Source organism: Procambarus clarkii, chromosome 69 (assembly GCF_040958095.1).
Source record: "Procambarus clarkii isolate CNS0578487 chromosome 69, FALCON_Pclarkii_2.0, whole genome shotgun sequence".
NCBI classification, from domain to species: domain Eukaryota; kingdom Metazoa; phylum Arthropoda; class Malacostraca; order Decapoda; family Cambaridae; genus Procambarus; species Procambarus clarkii.
Window position 1 is genome coordinate 18886271 of NC_091218.1, and position 17595 is coordinate 18903865.

Sequence of the window (17595 nt, forward strand, 5' to 3'; positions counted from 1 at the left end):
CTTGTTTATAAGCCTTTCATGCTGGTGGCAGTCTAATTCCTACTCGCTTTCTCCTTTTCATTTTAACAAATTCTGCCTTTAACTCAAAATACAGTTTCTCATGTTCACAAAGCAACACACAATGTAATCAAAATTAATACCAGGTAACTCATAGCACTGACTAGGGGACATTTGCTCATGATAATGTAAAATACTGTCATGTTGAATAACAGTACTGTACACACATTGGTATAATTAAATTGTAAGGTGGTGATATTTGATATTTGATAACCAATGATATCTGGTTATTTGACATATACCATATATGATTATATGGTATATTGTTATGTATACAACTCAAATTAGGTAAAAATGAGCCACAAACTCCCAAATTTCCTACTTGGTAAACTAAGCAAGGAACATTAGCAATGTAAATTGGGTATAAAAATTAACTAATTGTATTCCTTACCTGAAGAAGGCTATAAGTTTGCCATGCTTCCTTAAGACTGGCTTGGTGGGAGCTTGTGTGCCTGCATGTATTGTGTGGTGCTGGTGTGAAGCAGCAATGGGGGGTTGGGTCCGGGCAGGTGGCAGTGTCAGAGTCTGAGGTTGGATTGTTTGTGGCACCTGACAAAGAAATAAACAAATACATACACAACCAAAAATGTAGTTAGAATATTCCTAAATATGTTGTTTTAAGCAAAGCACATAAATTCATACTTTTACTATAGTGAGTATGCAGCTTTCACAGAAAATAGTGGAATAGTATTTAGTGTACTACACAACACATGCAGTATGATTAAATAACTGTAAATTCCAGATAAATGGGAATTCAATAATGCCATAACTTTTTTTTATACAAGTCCATAATGCAGACAAAGCCATTACTGCACCATTATAAGCAAGACTTTATCAACATTTTGAGAAATATCTCTGAGGAGGAGGAGGTCAATTAAGAAAAGCATAGTAGGTCATAAAGCTATTAAAACTGCAGGGGATGGGTGGAACTGAGAAGCAGACAACTGAAGTGAGGGAAGTAGCAGCTGACCTTATCGCCGATGACCTGGACACACTCGCAGGGGAAGAAGCCCACCTGGAAGCCTCTCTTGCCCCGCCACCATATGGACTCCTCGGGGGGAGGCATGTCGATTACACTGATCATGTCGCCAACCTAAAAAAAAAAGAAAAAAAAATTAATACTCTTCATTGTTAAATGTTTTTGCTATTAATTAATCTATACTAATGTTCAGTATTACTACTGCTGCTTTATGTAGTACAATTAAGAACTTGTACTACTGTATAATAGTAATTAAGAGACTACTGCTACCATTATACAGTACACTGTGCGCAAAATGTGCCTGTTTCCCCCCTCACCAATATCCAAATATGAAGCCCTTAAGATGGATGGCCATAAACCACACCAAAGGAAAGCTACTACCGAACTAAGCCAGTATGGCTGAACAGTATAGTACAGTACTATTCAATTCACAAATTAATTATATAATTTCTGATCCTCCTCACAGGCACATGCTTCAATCAGATCTTGTATGCTTCAGCTGTCAGTCGAGCTATTCCCTGTATGGGAGTTTTGTCGCACAAGACTTTCCCATTGAACGTTTGCAAGATCCATATATATTTTTTCCTAGTCGATCCTCTTATTGTTGAAACTGAATTGATTAAGTAACCCTTCTCGCTTGTTGTCTCTTGGAACTACTACCGTTATTAATGTTAAGTTTGCACTTCAATGAACACCTGACTTGACATGTTGACCACCCTCTTGCTGGTTATTTGACTGTCCTGACTAATTCATGGAAATCTTTGGAAAAAGTATTAATTGTAATTAGTGCACATAAGCTTATTGGAGGCTCTCTTGGAATGTGGCATTCTTAGGGATATGTTATGTGGAATTAACAGGAACTTTTAATTGTCTGGAAAAAAACTACTGAGAATTTGGAGCACCTATATTACTCTTAATACTGTATAGTTAGTTCACAGTTGCTCGGCTCAGCACCGCCAACAGCAGCAGCACCACCTTCAGCGTTATATTCTGCTGTGCTTTTGAATACGGAATAATTGTAAAAATAAAAAATAAACTGCATTATCACAGCCAGCACCAGTCGCACCATCATCAGCACGACCATCAGCATTATCACCACTGCCACCAGCAGAACCATTGCCACCAGCAGAACCATTGCCACCAGCAGAACCATTGCCACCAGCAGCAGAACCATTGCCACCAGTACCTCGTAGTGTGAGTGTGGGAGTAAGCTATCTTGACGACGCCCAAAATGCCCACCTGTCCTGGGCTCCTCCCACTCCTACGATCCACCTGTACGCATAATTCAACTACCTTGCCCTCTTATCTTGCCCACCTGTCCGATCATTTCAATTTGTTCTGCCCCGTTTACTTTCTAAGAGACTTGCGTTTTAATCAGTACTACTCGTGTGTGTGTGTGTGTGTGTGTGTGTGTGTGTGTAATTACCTAAGTGTAGTTACAGGATGAGAGCTACGCTCGTGGTGTCCCGTCTTCCCAGCACTCTTTGTCATATAACGCTTTGAAACTACTGACGGTCTTGGCCTCCACCACTCTGTGTGTGTGTGTGTGTGTGTGTGTGTGTGTGTGTGTGTGTGTGTGTGTGTGTGTGTGTGTGTGTGTGTGTGTGTGTGTATATTACCTAAGTGTAATTACCTAAGTGTAGTTACAGGATGAGAGCTACGCTCGTGGTGTCCCGTCTTCCCAGCACTCGAATGTGTGTGTGTGTGTGTGTGTGTGTGTGTGTGTGTGTGTGTGTGTGTGTGTGTGTGTGTGTGTGTGTGTGTGTGTGTGTGTGTGTGTGTTATTAATCTAGCTAACGCTTAACATGGCCACCTGTCTTGCCCTCTTCCCAACTCATCTTCAGGAATGGTCGGAGAAGTGACCCGAATTTTAAGTGCCAAATGCAACCTAATGCAAACTAGGGGGAAAGCAAGATGACTTACTGGCAAAGTTGTTATTAGGAATCTAGGGGGGGGAGGCGTTTAGAACACTAGATACGTCATAGGCCTATAGACCTACAGCGTGGAGCTGTAGCTAAAGAAGTATGCAGTCAGACTAGAAAAGTACAGAGGTGTGGAAAGAGGCTCGTACCCGAACGAAGAGGACTAGCCTATGACGAGAAACTGAAGGAGCTGGACATTACCACACCTGAGGATACGTACAATACAGCTAACGCAAACAAGACGTTATGATTTATCAGAGGAAGAGGTACGGTTAATAAACAATTGATTAATAAAGAATCGTGGCAGAACAAGGGGACATGAATGGAAACACGCGGTACAGATGAATCACAGGGATGGAAGCAAGAAGTTTATTAGCGTTAAGGTTATCGAGGAAATGGAATAGACTCTAAAGAGATGGCAGACGATAATGCAATCATTAATTTCAAAAGTAGAAAAAGATACCAAAGAGGAGGGGCCTGAATCTGGCCCCAGGAACTACAGCTCGGCGTAAGGCACATTCAGGTTGGACACGCGTACAGTCACTCTCCTGCTGGTAATGACAGTTGTGTTATAGAATAAAACTCAATTCCCGCAAGTACAGGTGAGTACACTTGGGTATATCTACACCTGGTCTTCTCACTGCCCCTGACACTTTCACCAGCCTTGGCATTAGAATGGGTAGGAGACAACACGCCCTGGAAATATCCTAGTTAAGAAAAGTCATCCTCCTCACCCTTAGATGAGACAAGAAAACAGGAGACGGAACTAATGCGTAATTACCCGCCTTATTATAGCTATTCTGAGATATAAAGTGACATGGATAAGAAAATGGCGAGTGTTCTGTCATTCTTGGAATCTGTCCTCTTATAAACATGGGGTCATAAGAAAGAGCTGTGCTTAGCCCTTTATCATTATTTGTCTATGTTGATCCGTGTTGGAAGAGTTCAGGCATTATAGCCGACTGTCGCAGATCTTTAACTACATCTACTAGGCCCAGACTCCACTAAACTGTTTCACAAAGTATCTGTGCCACTTATGTCCCCACAGAGCCCACCGCTTAATTTTTCTGATACTATCAGAGACCTGAGAAGCAGAATAAAGGTCATCTGGAGTGGATTTGGACGTCTTGAAACCTGATCGAAAGAAAGTTACTTAAAGAGTTAATATGCCATTTGTTGTTGTTAAAGATTCGCTACCTGGAACGAGGTTCCAAGTAGCACGGGCTATGGTGAGCCCGTAGTTAATAATATGTCAGTTTGTGTAGTTATGAAGTATTGTACGTGTGGGGTACATTGACGGCTGTAAGCAGAAGTATAATATTTAAGGTGTACCACTCCTGGCACTGCCTGCCCTTCTCAGCCCCGTGTCCACACCAACACGCGTATCTTTCTTATTTCTTTGCATGTAGTTTTTCTGCCAATATACATGTCACATGTAAGCAATATCGTCTCAATTTGTGTGCATAAAACAAAGCTTCAGAATCAGCGTTGCAAAAAAGATAAGACAACTTTTAAATCGTTGTGTGTTCTGTCCTGTCTTTCATAGTGCACCGCTATTGGTAAAATTTTTAACAATTACTGAACTGTATTTTTAACGCATTGTTTATGTAATGTATTGTGTTTCATGCTACAATTGTCCTCGCCGTTTTTATCACACAGTACATAATTACAATGATTATATGTTGTGCTGCTATGATTGTGTGTAAATTAATTGTTTTTAATTTGTTGTAATCAATTATAAATGTGCAACCCCGGGTGTCCGACCCCATCCCCCCCCAAGAGTACCAGACCTCGACCCCACCCCCCTCCCCCCTGGGTACCCGAGGTAAGCAATGTTTACAGATCTTGTCCCCGACCCCAACATGGAGGAGGGTCACCCGAGAACAACAGACACTGGCCGTAATCCGAGCACAGACCACTGGAGGCAGCGATTGGGTTTATTTTATTAAGAAACTTGGGTACACACACGCGTGCGCTGCAACCCTACACCATACGAGGGGGGTTGGTACAGGGTTTAGGGTCCACAACAGCACCATAGGAACAGAAGAATGAAGGTAACTGCAGAAGGCCTATTGGCCCATACGATCCAGCAGGATGGCTGGCCATAATTACACGTCACAATCAGAACTAGTGTGCCGACCTACATTTTAATCCATGCTTAGATGCATACCACCGGCTTTACAAGTTATAGTAAATGCATTTTATTCACTTGGGGCCCTGCTTGATGTGGTTCTGGGAGTTCTCTTCCTCCCCCAAGCCCGGCCTGAGGCCAGGCTTGACTTGTGAGAGTTTGGTCAACTAGTTACTAGGCTTGGAGCGGCCCGCAGGCCCACATACCCCCTGGGGAAGACTCAAACCCTCGACCCTACGTGCGTGAGGCACAAGTTCTACCTCTAGGCCACGCAGACGGCTACAGTAGTGAAGATTTCAGAGGCAACAAACCGCTGCCATCTGAAATGTCATAGTTCACCCAGCCACTGCTTACATCCAAGGAATTTAGTGATCCACGCCCTCGTCATATAAACTGTCAACCACACAATCGTGGAAATTTACGGGCTATTCATACCCGTGTCACCTCTTGGGTGGCTCAATTTTCACCAATCAATCAATCGTGGAAATAAAGTCAACCACACGAGGTTCTCAGTCACCACCATCGTTACTAGGTTTCTCCTACCCAGGGTAGGAGAAACCACGTTACACATGCCTCTCAGAAGCCACAGATGCTCTTCACCACATGGTCAACAAAGTGAATATTCTGAGTAAAATTATATTTTGAATCGGTCTTGAAGATCAAATAGTAAACCTCTTGAGTAAGGAAACCACAAAAGTACTTGTAGAATTTGGGTGCATCTCATACTTGCTGGACAGCAGCGGCTGCAAAATTCTACTTTGAAGCGCGGGCACGCACTCCAACCCTTGATTGATTGATAAAGAATAAGCCACCCAAAAGGTGGCACGGGCATGAATAGCCCGTAATCCAACCTTTATCATACACTTGCTTTCTTGGACTGCCTACCCCAATCCTTTCTCAGATTCCCGGAAAATGAAGTCAATCGCGCTAGCCGATCAAGCCAGCTCTCATCCTGGTAGGATCTGTTATTCTAGTATTTTTAAACACTGAAGAGACGTCTGTGACCTTACTGTTCACGACCAACGTTATCAAGGTTTCCTACTGGGCCCCATTTCGTGGAAACCCAGAAGACTAAAATAACAATTTTACTTTGGCTGCACCATTTCCAAGAACAGTCTATCATTCAATAGACGAACTGTACATTGCTCGCATTCCGAACATGTTCTCGAAAGCAAACGAAGAAGAATTCGTCTTATATTACCATTTGAATTCTCTGACACACAGATCAAAGATCATTCTGTTCCGAGAAAGGAGAGGCGGATGAGGAGACGAGTGAGGAGAAAGAGAAGAGATGGGGAGAGTGGTGGGGAGGGGGAGAGGTGGAGGGAGAGGGGAAGAGAGAAAGAAAAAGAAGGGAGGGAGAAAGAGAGAGGTGGAGAGAGGAGCAAGTGTTGCCACCGGAGGCGGCTAGTTTATTGGACACCATATACTCATGTGAGCGGTAGCGCAAAAAAAAGGATTACAGAGGGCAGAAAAGGGTTATGAGCCCACAACGATCATTACATTAAGGTACATATGCAGACGAGGAGTCACAATAACGTGGTTGCAATATGTTGACCAAACCACACACTAGAAAGTGAAGGGACGACGACGTTTCGGTCCGTCCTGGACCATTCTCAAGTTGATTGTGAATCACAATTGACTTGAGGAAGGTCAAGGGTTTCCAGATATTTCATCCTTTGCAATAAGATGGCTTGTAATTTTATGCAGCCTGAGTTTAGATACATGTCTAAATGACTACTATTTCACAGTCTACGGTGGACTGTGTACTGTGAGCCGCGAGAACAGCTACCACCTCAATAGTGTTTGTCTCACACCTGTCTTTGTGAGGCCTCATGGCAAAGTTATGAGTGGCTGGTAGGTAATGAGGAAGGGTCAAGGTGTTTGGCTGGTGGGTAGGGAGGGAGAACTAGATACTGCTCAAGTACACATATATGGTATGCTCAAAGCCTACTCGGTTGACTAGCCCGCACGCTCATTTGCACGCTCCAACCTTCACCCCACCTCATCCCTCTCACGCTCCAGAAACTTCAATGAGCGGCCTCATAATAATTACCATCCACGTGACAGGTTTGTACGACAAGAATCCACGCCAATACAAATTAACAGAAAAGAATCTTGTGGAAAGGAATGGGTAAGGAGGCGATGAGTCACAATAACGTGACTGAAGTATGTTGACCAGACCACACACTAGAAGGTGAAGGGACGACGACGTTTCGGTCCGTCCTGGACCATTCTCAAGTCGAGTGTGAGAATGTACAATCGACTTATTTCAATTTCAGTACAGCAAGATTGGCAGGCGGGACACAATGAGCCAGAGCTCATCTCCCCGTCGTCATTCACAGGTAAGTGCACAGGTACAGAGGCGCGGCTACAAGGGGGGACTAGGCTAGTGGGGAAGACACCCCCACTACCCTAGTCCTCCGCTGCACTCCCCCTTCCCCCCCACACCTCGCTTTCCCAGGTGGGGAAAGTGGGGAGGGTTGGGGGTGCCTGCTCCTCCAACCAATTAGCTCTGCAGTACCCCTCCCCCAACCCCATTAACGCAGCGGGACACTCTTCAACCGCTAATCACAGAGCACATCGAACACTCGACCAATATGTCTTTAATCGAAATAGGATGAACGCCCTCGTCTCCCCCAGCAGGCTGGAGGGAGGTGGGCGCCCCGAGGCCCGCTCGGGGCGTGACCCGCGGCTCCGCCCGGAGGGTAAGGGTCTACTCCGGATGTACTGCTGACCGACTGCCACTCTAGCAACTGCCGAGGCGGCTGTTTCTGTTTGCAGCTACTGTTTACCGTTATGCTGTTGCTGCTACTGTTGAGCACTACTAGTGCAACTGTTGCTCTTATGTATGCTGTTGATATTACTACTGTTGCTGCTGGCGTCAAGTGGAAGGCACTAAGAAATGCGCCCCCGGGAGCATGCCCCGCCCATTCTAGATCCTTGGGTGGGGCCTTTGACCTCCTCCCTTGACACTCCTGGATAACATTTGAGGGTGGGTGGGGTAGGGAGGGGAAAGAAGAACGGGGGAGAAGGGGGGAGGGGGAAGAGGAGAGAAGGATAAAAGGAAGGGGGATGGAGAAAGGAAAGGAGATCTACCCGTTCCTTTCTCTCCCATCTTTCTCGCTCAGCCACTCAGACACACACGAGAGGGCGTTGTCTCACTCGAGCAAAGGTAAATAGTGCAGTGGCTCCCGGTAACCTGAGCCGAGTGAAGTTTCCGACCAGGGGAACCAATCCACAAGGGTCGTGACGAGGATTCGACGACAGGGAAGTGTAGCCTTTTGTTCATTTGATGCATCACGTTAGTGTGATCTCTGTGTGTAACAGTAACACGGCTAACTCACCCATGTAGGTGGGAGAGTGGGATCAACACGATACATGGAACACAGCAAGTAAATTTTACGGAGTACGGAATGGACATCACTTTGACCCCCTTCCTCCTCCCACCTGTTCATCTGTAATAGGTTCCAACAGCCAATGAACCGCCTCCAAGATGAGACCGTATCACTCTGGCTCTCCTCTGCCTCCATCTGCTCTTTATACGTGTAATCCACTCATCTAGAGTTCATCCATTCATCATCCTACCAAACCTATCCCCTTACCCCCCCCCCCAGCCTCGTACACCTGCCCAAGCCTACACCACGCTCCAGGAACCACTTGTTCACTAAACGACCGCGGAGGTCGCTTAAGACTCTCCGACCGCGCCCAGTAAAGACAAGTGTTCCTCTGTGGAATTAAACTGAAAATATAGTTTTAAAGTATTACAAAATAACGACGCCAGTAAATTAGACCAAAACAAACACTCTTGTGGAAAAAGGAACCGGTTTTGACATGTTAGTGGTAATACCTACTTCGATCGTTGTGAAATACGAGCTAAGTGGTCTAGTATATTCTGCCTATGAGTATATTCAAAGTTGTTGTTGCTCCAGCGCCTGCACAGCCTTGCAGATTTCTATGAAAATTAAGCCATTAGTGCAGCATAAAAATTGTAGGTGCATATTGGGTTGAAGTAGTGAGAACAATTAGACTAAAAAGCTAAGAAAAGACACTCGAAGGAGCTTTTGTAAGCCCTCAAAAAGTGTGCACTTGTATATCGTCGTCTTTCAGCAACCATTACAATTGTTTTAAGCTTTATTATGCAAAAATTATTAAGTTACACAAAAATGGGCCGTAAGCTATATTGGTGGCGGCAACATTCTTGGAGATCCCCAGATGTCGGGCAAGAACCAAGGATGCAGCGGCCACTTCCCCTCTGGATTGCCACACTGAAACGTTGGAGAAGGAAGTCGTTCTTGGGTCTCGTCGCTTCGATGAGCGCTTCATGTTTGTACCCCCAAGGACCCAGGATCTTAAGATTATACAGGGACAAATTTGTACTAATGGTCCAGGGTGAATGATGTGGGTGGCAGCCAGGACGGACACAGGTGTAGCCCCACACCTGCTACACACCGCTCTTCCATGCATGTAATACAAGTCCACATGCGCGACCAACAGTGTTGCCAAAATTGCGGGACATTAGACAGCGGGACTCTCTCTGCCGATATCATTTGCACCATAAGTTATAAAAGACTAAACATTCTACGTTGTTGAAGACATCGAGTTGCAACGTGAAAAGAATGGAAGATGTTAACTTATAATCTAAAAAATATAGGTTAGTATAGTGAAATGTATGACAGCATAACACACAGAGATCACACTAACGTGATGCATCAAATGAACAAATCCATAAGGGCCGTGACGAGGATTCGAACCTGCGTCCAGGAGAATCCCAGACACTGCCTTAATCGAGAAGAAGGAGAACGGCCTATTGACATAGCTCGGGTGCAGGGGGGAGTTGTGTAAAACCCTGGTTTGTGCCTCGGAGAGGCTACGGGATCCAGTAAGTTCAGTAGAACTTCGGTTTCAACTCTCTTACCCTGTCGTAGCTCAGTCCATTAAGGCAGTGTCTAGGATGCTCCCGGACGCAGGTTCGAATCCTCGCCACGGCCCTTGTAGATTTGTTCATGACAGCATAATACTTCCTTTAACCCGTGTTCAATATACGAGACAACACCCCCCTAATGCGACAAGAAGGGTGTCGTAAACAAAGAGATATACGTACCATCATGGCGTTGTCATGGCGACGACAGTGGCAGCTACTTAATTTTCTGGTTCCAGGTACTTGGTGATGCTGGGGCACAGGCGCCCATGATGCTGTTGGCATGTGAGTACCGTACTGGAGGAAGGAGCTGGAGTGTGGACTCCTTCCAACTCGCTACATGGGATGGTCTCGCCCTCCTGGGAGGCCGGGGCAGCCTAGCCCCAAAGGTCCGAGGGCCGTCGTGTTACCAGCAAGCGACTAGGCTTCGCGCACATCTCTCCTTTTCTCAAAGCCTACCATTACTGAGCGGTTTAATTCTCGTCTTTATAGCAGTTCGTTTCCTAAGCTTACCTCACTAATTTTCCTGCTTAACTGTGAAACACAACAAATTAAGGCTTTTGGCGCTGTGTAAGTTTGCAAGACACGTGTATTTTAATGGTAAAAACACTGCTAAGAAATTCTGTCAAATAGGTGCATGTATCCGTAGTCTTTTTCAAGGACTATAAGCACCAGGTTTCCAGGCAGAGATACGCCCGGTATAGTCTAGGCGTGTTGATATGTTCAGTATTTTACATAACCCTTAAGTAGGAATAGTCACAAAATGAATATAACAACAAATTTCACTAAATAATCATAACTTGATTATGACGCATTATTTTTCTGCAAGTTTAATTTACTAACACAACACTAAGTGCATTTCCGGTCCGTTGAAGTAGGTGTTCCCATGTCATACACACTAAAAGGTTCTATGTCCCTGCATAATGTTGCAAATGGCTTATGCTTTATCACGTTTTTTTTCCCTTTCTTCTCTGATGACCACCTGATTAACCAAGCTATTGATACTAGCAACCCAAAGCCTACCGTAGCAATCATAACCTAACCGATCCGGGACGCCCCAAAGAAACTCATAGAATTCCGCCATGGAGAAAGACTCACCCGAGTATATAGGAACTTGGAAGTAACGGGATACCAGACAGCGTGGGGTGTAGCCTAGTACTTGTCACGTGATCTACACCCGTGTCCAACTCTGCTTTCTCACAATCATTAATAATTTACTGCGTTCACATTGACCGGCCAAGCCCTCCCCCCCCCCACACACGTATGGGTGCCGAGACTGCCAGCAACATATTGACAAATCGGAGTTTTTTTTTTCCAGGGATATTCCTGCGCGGGCCCTAAGCCTCTGGCTGGCCCATTAAGTGTTGCTTGTTTCTGTTTTACTTGGGCGGAGTATGTCAGAGGAGCTGAACGACTAAGATGTTACTAAAAACTAAAAACATACATGAAATATTATAGAACTTAATTTGTTCACCTTGCAAAGGTTTAAAAGTGACAACGCAATTAGTAAAAATTAGCGTACATCATTACAATCTTAATTCATTACATTTAACGCGACAATTGGTTTTAAAATAACATGCAAACAGTTTTAGTCCCACTAAGAAAACCGTTTTCTTTTAATGGAAAAACAACTGCGAATATCACTTTATATTAGTATACAGAGAAAGTAATTATTGTACTTCTTTTCAAATTCGCGGCAAACAATATTGACGTTGCCATCAGCTTTCCTTTAACAGCCTCGTTTGGGCCCGAATGGTCCGTTGCTGTTTGGCTATTTGTTTTTTCTCGTACCCCTTTGCCACTCTGGAAGGGCAAGGAGCGGGGGTAATTTATTGTATCCCCAGGGGGGGCTAGATTCACGAAGCAGTTACGCAAGTACTTACGAACGTGTACATCTTTCCTCAATCTTTGACGGCTTTGGTTACATTTATGAAACAGTTTACAAGCATGGAAACTGCCTAATCAACTGTTATTGTTATAAACAGCCTCCTGGTGCTTCGGAGCTGTTTACTAATTGTAAACAAAGCCGCCAAAGATTGAGAAAAGATGTACAGGATCGTAAGTGCTGGCGTAACTGCTTCGTGAATCTAGCCCAGGGTCTCCAGATAGGCTACAAAGCCGGTCCAAAGAAAAAAAAATAATTTTATATACCGGGTATAGCAAAATAGTGCATGTACTCTCAGTCTCGCATCTACCACCCAACGTTAACCAACTTGCTATGATACTTTCTAATATATTTTATGCGCATTTGTTAAAGGAAATGATTTATAGGTTGACATTAGATGCTTGTAAGATGGTGTAAATTCTGGCAGTGACAGGCTCTCAGGGCGATGGGCGTGGTCCGACAGTAACCTGACCAGTGACAGTCCCCACCACGCCCACGATGCAGCCCACCACGCCCACGATGCAGCCCACCACGCCCACGATTCAACACCCACCTACTACGGAATACCCATTAACAAACCCCACACCCACCACGGCATACCCATAATCTAGCCCCCTCGCCCATCGCAGTACGCCCATGATCCAACCCACGTTCACCGCAGGCCGCCCATAATGCAAGCCACGTTCACTACAGCGTGTTTGATTCAGCCAACCTTTTACCAAAATTAACATTCTGTATCTTAACCCCTTGTTCCTCAAGGCCTCTACCTCAGTCCCCCCACACCACCACTACGGCACGCCCACACCACACACTTGCCTACACTATTCCACCACCCACAGCGCCCTCCCACACACAACATATCCCACCCCCCCATACAGCTTCCAAATCCACCCCAAAAAGGCGGGATTTTCTCGCGCAGTCTCAAAGTCAGGCTTCCCTGCAGACACCACCAAGCGATCGGCCATTCAATTGTTTCTTGTATGCCGCAAACCAACGAAGCCATAACAATTCGGCTGATCAAACACTAATGTCCTCAGCATTCACATTCGAGGCTGGAACTCGACGGAAATCGCAGTAGGCAGAGGAACGCGTTTTGAATTGACAATTCGAGCCTAGCCTCCACCTGCGGTGTTCGGACGCCCAAAGGCCTCGAACCCCAGCTTCCCCGGTCATACTGAGAACTCGAGAATTCTATTGTCATCTAACCCGGCAGCTGCATAGCCTCGGCTACTGCGCAGTCCACGATACATATACAAATCAATAAATTTTAGATTGCATATCAAAGGTTGAACAATTAAACTAGAAAAAGCGCAAACCTGGCGATTAGATCCCGGTAGAACTATTGTCCCTGGTACAAAAGCACTAGATAAGGATGAGGAGGATTGTTTATGATTAGGTACGGCATACATTTACTCCAACTCCATAGGATCAAACCGAGATATCTTTAGGAGGTTCACGATGAGAACACAGCCACTACTCAACATCAGTCATATTGTCATTAAAAATATAGAAAATCCTGCCAAACAATTACCTTTCGGGTCTCTTACCAGGTTAGGTTATAGTTCCTAACCTAACCAAGAACTATATGCTAATATATAATAATAATTTATATTTGAGAAATATGTTTTGAATGAATGAACAGCGTTCAATGTACAATGCACTACAATGGCCAACAGCACCTAACTACCCAAGTTAGGCCTAATTATTCAACACATTCTAGTATGTAATAATATTACACTATATTTGCATCCTTTTCCCCCCTCCACTGTCCAACTCCTCTTCCCCAACTGAATACACTAACCTAATCTAACAGAATGTTAACATTGGAGAATCCCCCAGCCCCTTCCCCATAACCCACACCCCTCCCCATCATCCCACCAGCTCCCTCCCCAAACTTCCCCACCACCCCCTCCCCATCTCCACCCCCCTCCCCCTCCTAACAGCTCTTAACTATTCACAGCCTGTCTGTTAACGGTCTATTCAACATTGAATAACGCTTCAAACTTTCGCGATTTTGTCAACTCGAAAAATACGGGAAAACTTGCGAGATTTTCCACGTCTGTCGCCGTTCACAATGTTCGAGTTTTGGCTGTGACCAGACCGGGAGGAGGAGAGGGGGGGATAGGGGTAGAAGTCGGGACGGAGGTAGAGGGGGGTGACGGGAACGGAGACGTCACAGTCTGGCGAGAGTTGAATATGATGATTGACAGTTGCGCGAGACGGGTGAGAGTCGCGAGACACCGTCTCATTTTTTCCAGCATAGTGAGGTTAAGCTCCATTGAGCCTTTCTTACAGCTCGGCGGCCACCCTCCCGGTTCACCGTTTTCTTTAAATGTAGGTTCAACACGGCGACATATTGCCTGCACCGGTGTACCATTTTGGCGTTGTCCCGTGCCCAGAGGCGTCCCTCATGCCGTGCCCAGCGATGCCCTCACGCCACAGGACAGATGCCCCGCTCCCTCGTGTTATGGTGCCAATGAGCGTCTCTGGTGACCGACTATCTACGCCCACATTGCTTGAGTCAAGACGCTTGCCTTCCACTCATGAGGCTGACCTCATCCCCGTGCATTTTCTTAAAGAGGGGAAGGGGAGGCGGGTATTAAGGTCAAGAGGTCTAGTTTGTGGCGGTCCTGAAGCAGTGTGTAAGTCTGTGTTCTGAGTGTTGGCCTTAGATTTAAATCGGCAACTAACAATGACAAGTAGGACTCTGTTGCTGCTCCAATCTTATTTCTCCTTTATTAGACAGAGAACAAAAGAAGAGAGATATAATGAATCATGAAATACACAAGTCTCCAGCGGGCAAGCTTCAGATGAGCTGATGTAGGATAACATATCTTGCTTGCAGTTTCACTAGGAATCTCAATGAACCCCCTAGTTTTAGTTAAAAACAAAACACACACATATACGAAGTGAACAAAGGATAATAGGAAATTCTGCCATTCTCACATTCCGTCTTGGAAATGTAAGACTATCTTGGAGGAGGTGGCGTCCTCTTCTTGGAGGAGCGGACGAAACACCACGTTCCTCTTCCCTCACCAGAGACGGCGAATGTTCTTTCATCACAGCGGTTTGAGCAACAAGCACTCTGCTTCAGGGAATGAAAGCAACACCTCCACATCCGAGTCATAATACGTAATAATCCAGGCTAAAACAACGCCCTCTCTGATTTGCTACAGTAAATTTGTAATTCCCGAGCTAACAGTATTCCCTCGGGAGTGGAAGGTGGTTGTGGTGCCTAGCAAGGGCCAGCACGAGACGTCCTCTTCGCCTCCAGCACCAAAAAACGTGAGCTAATTTTCCAAGATAAATGTTGAATGCGTCGATAACCATCCGGCAATGCTGGCCTGGTGACCTCCGCCTGTAATTAGCGCACGTTTATCAAGACGATACAGTCATCACTGCTTGCTACAGTTGGCCGCGCCTCCTGCCGTCTCGCCTCGTAAAACATTCGCCAGCTGCTGACTGCTGCACCTGCTCACCCATCTGTTGCCTGCTCATATGCCTCGATCCAATTTTTAAAACGCCTTCGCAGACATTTCCAGGCAAGAAATATGCTGACTGATGAGTCCTGCGGCCGGCTGCCTCAGTCTGAGGAGGACCTGTGGCTGGCTGCCTCTCACAGTCTGAGGAGGACCTGTAGCCGGCTGCCTCTCACAGTCTGAGGAGGACCTGTAGCTGGCTGCCTCCCACAGTCTGAGGAGGACCTGTGGCTGGCTGCCTCTCACAGTCTGAGGAGGACCTGTGGCTGGCTGCCTCTCACAGTCTGAGGAGGACTTGTGGCTGGCTGCCTCTCACAGTCTGAGGAGGACCTGTGGCTGGCTGCCTCTCACAGTCTGAGGAGGACCTGTGGCTGGCTGCCTCTCACAGTCTGAGGAGGACCTGTGGCTGGCTGCCTCTCACAGTCTGAGGACCTGTGGCAGCAAGACACCGCACAAGAGTCCTTCCAGCCCTGCCAACAATTAACTCCCTGTTCGACTACATCTGGGTCGTGTGGGAGCGGGGCGGTGTGGGTGGGCGGGCCACGATGGTAGTAGGGCTGATGGGAGTCGCTACTGGTGGCGTGGGTGGGTGAGAGTCAGCACTGGTGACATGGGAGGGAGGGAGGGCGGGGAGGCCGCTGCTCGCCCTCTTGGGACCGTGGAGGACCTCCATCGATTGTCAGGGGAAACAAGGAGAGCGGCGTAAAAATATCCTTCCAGATCTCTGCATCACCTCCACCTTCCTCCCGTAAAAAACGTCTCTCTTTCAGACTTGCCTCACACTCGCCCCCTTCAATACTTCCCTTCCCCGCTCCTTCCCTGGCCCCTCTCTAGGGCAACCTGCCAACCACCTGTGTCCCCCACCCCCCTCCAGCCGACCACCTGTGCCCCCCACCCTCCAGCCGACCACCTGTGCCCCCCACCTCCCCCTCCTCCACAGAGTACCGCCGCTCAATAAACACCCGCCTCTCACAACTGTCTAGGTCGCTCAATATCACATGTAATGGCCTATGACTCAGTTTTTTAATATTGTGGGGGAAGGGGTGATGTCATGGGGGGAGGATATATCGAGAGGGGTGGGGGTAAGGGCGTCCAGATAGAAGTAGTAAGCCCAGTATGGCAACAACATGCAACAGGGCCTGTTGCAGGAGTCCACAAGCCTACCTCGTGCACGAGTTGCCATGCAAAATTATGATCACAGATGGTAAATACTCTCCACATTGATCACCCACATTAACCAGCTACGATACACACTGTCTCACTAAAATTTCCCCCAGACACCGGGATAATTTAGCCCCCAAACGCACGCACGAGGCTACGTTGGTTGCTAGAATGTGTAGGAGCAAGATGATGGTTGTGTGCGCGCGTGCGCGTCACGACGTACAACTGGATTTCTAATTTAATAGCTTTTCTAATAATGTTTTGAATATTAATGACGTTTTTGCTGTTTTCTTCATGTTGGAAAACTAAAGGTTCAGCGAAGAGAAACGCACGAAGGTCAGATGAAAATAAACGACGTTTAACAAGCATACAGTGGTTACAAAAGTCGGGGCTAATAACACCATCTTGTACACACACAGATCACACTAACGTGATGCATCAAATGAACAAATCCACAAGGGCCGTGACGAGGATTAAGGCAGTGTCGGGGATGCTCCCGGACGCAGGTTCGAATCCTCGTCACGGCCCTTGTGGATTTCATCATCTTGTACTCGACGAAGGCGGCTGCCAAGCTTACCACGCCCAAACGCCCCCACTCCCACGCTCTTGTACAATTAACCGCTAATATCGTGACTTTTAAAAGCTTATCGTTAAGTACACAAACTCATTTTCTTGAAGTTATCAAGCTCCTAGAAACTTAATTATTTCCACACGGCTTCCCAGCCTTGCCCTAAACATTGCAAACCTCGTACACAATATATATACATTGATAAACACAAACACAACATTAAGAAATATATATTATCAATTATAAGCCTAATATATGCCATATGAGGCCTAATTTAGTACATATGTGCTTTTACATGTACTTAGAATGTTTAGATTTGTTTCCTTCTCTCTCGTTCCCTTTACAAAACTGATTGTACAAAACTTGGCTTTGATAAAAGAATACACGTTTGATACACGTGGCTTCTGATTCTGTGTGTACTGATACAAGAGTTCATATTCGTCCATACGACCAACAGTTGCTGTAAGTACCACAGCATCTCTGGAGACCGGC

General features: G+C 46.1%; 1 protein-coding gene across 1 annotated transcript in view; it reads right to left on the minus strand.

The window, feature by feature from the left end:
* LOC138349681 (GTPase-activating protein CdGAPr-like) overlaps positions 1-17595 on the minus strand; it is a 72606-nt gene that overhangs the window by 22172 nt on the left and 32839 nt on the right. The window contains exons 4-5 of the mRNA XM_069311423.1: positions 1028-1150; positions 449-606 (exon numbers count right to left, since the gene is read on the minus strand). Coding sequence (XP_069167524.1) covers positions 449-606; positions 1028-1150 — 281 coding nt within the window. The remainder of the gene's footprint in view (positions 1-448; positions 607-1027; positions 1151-17595) is intronic.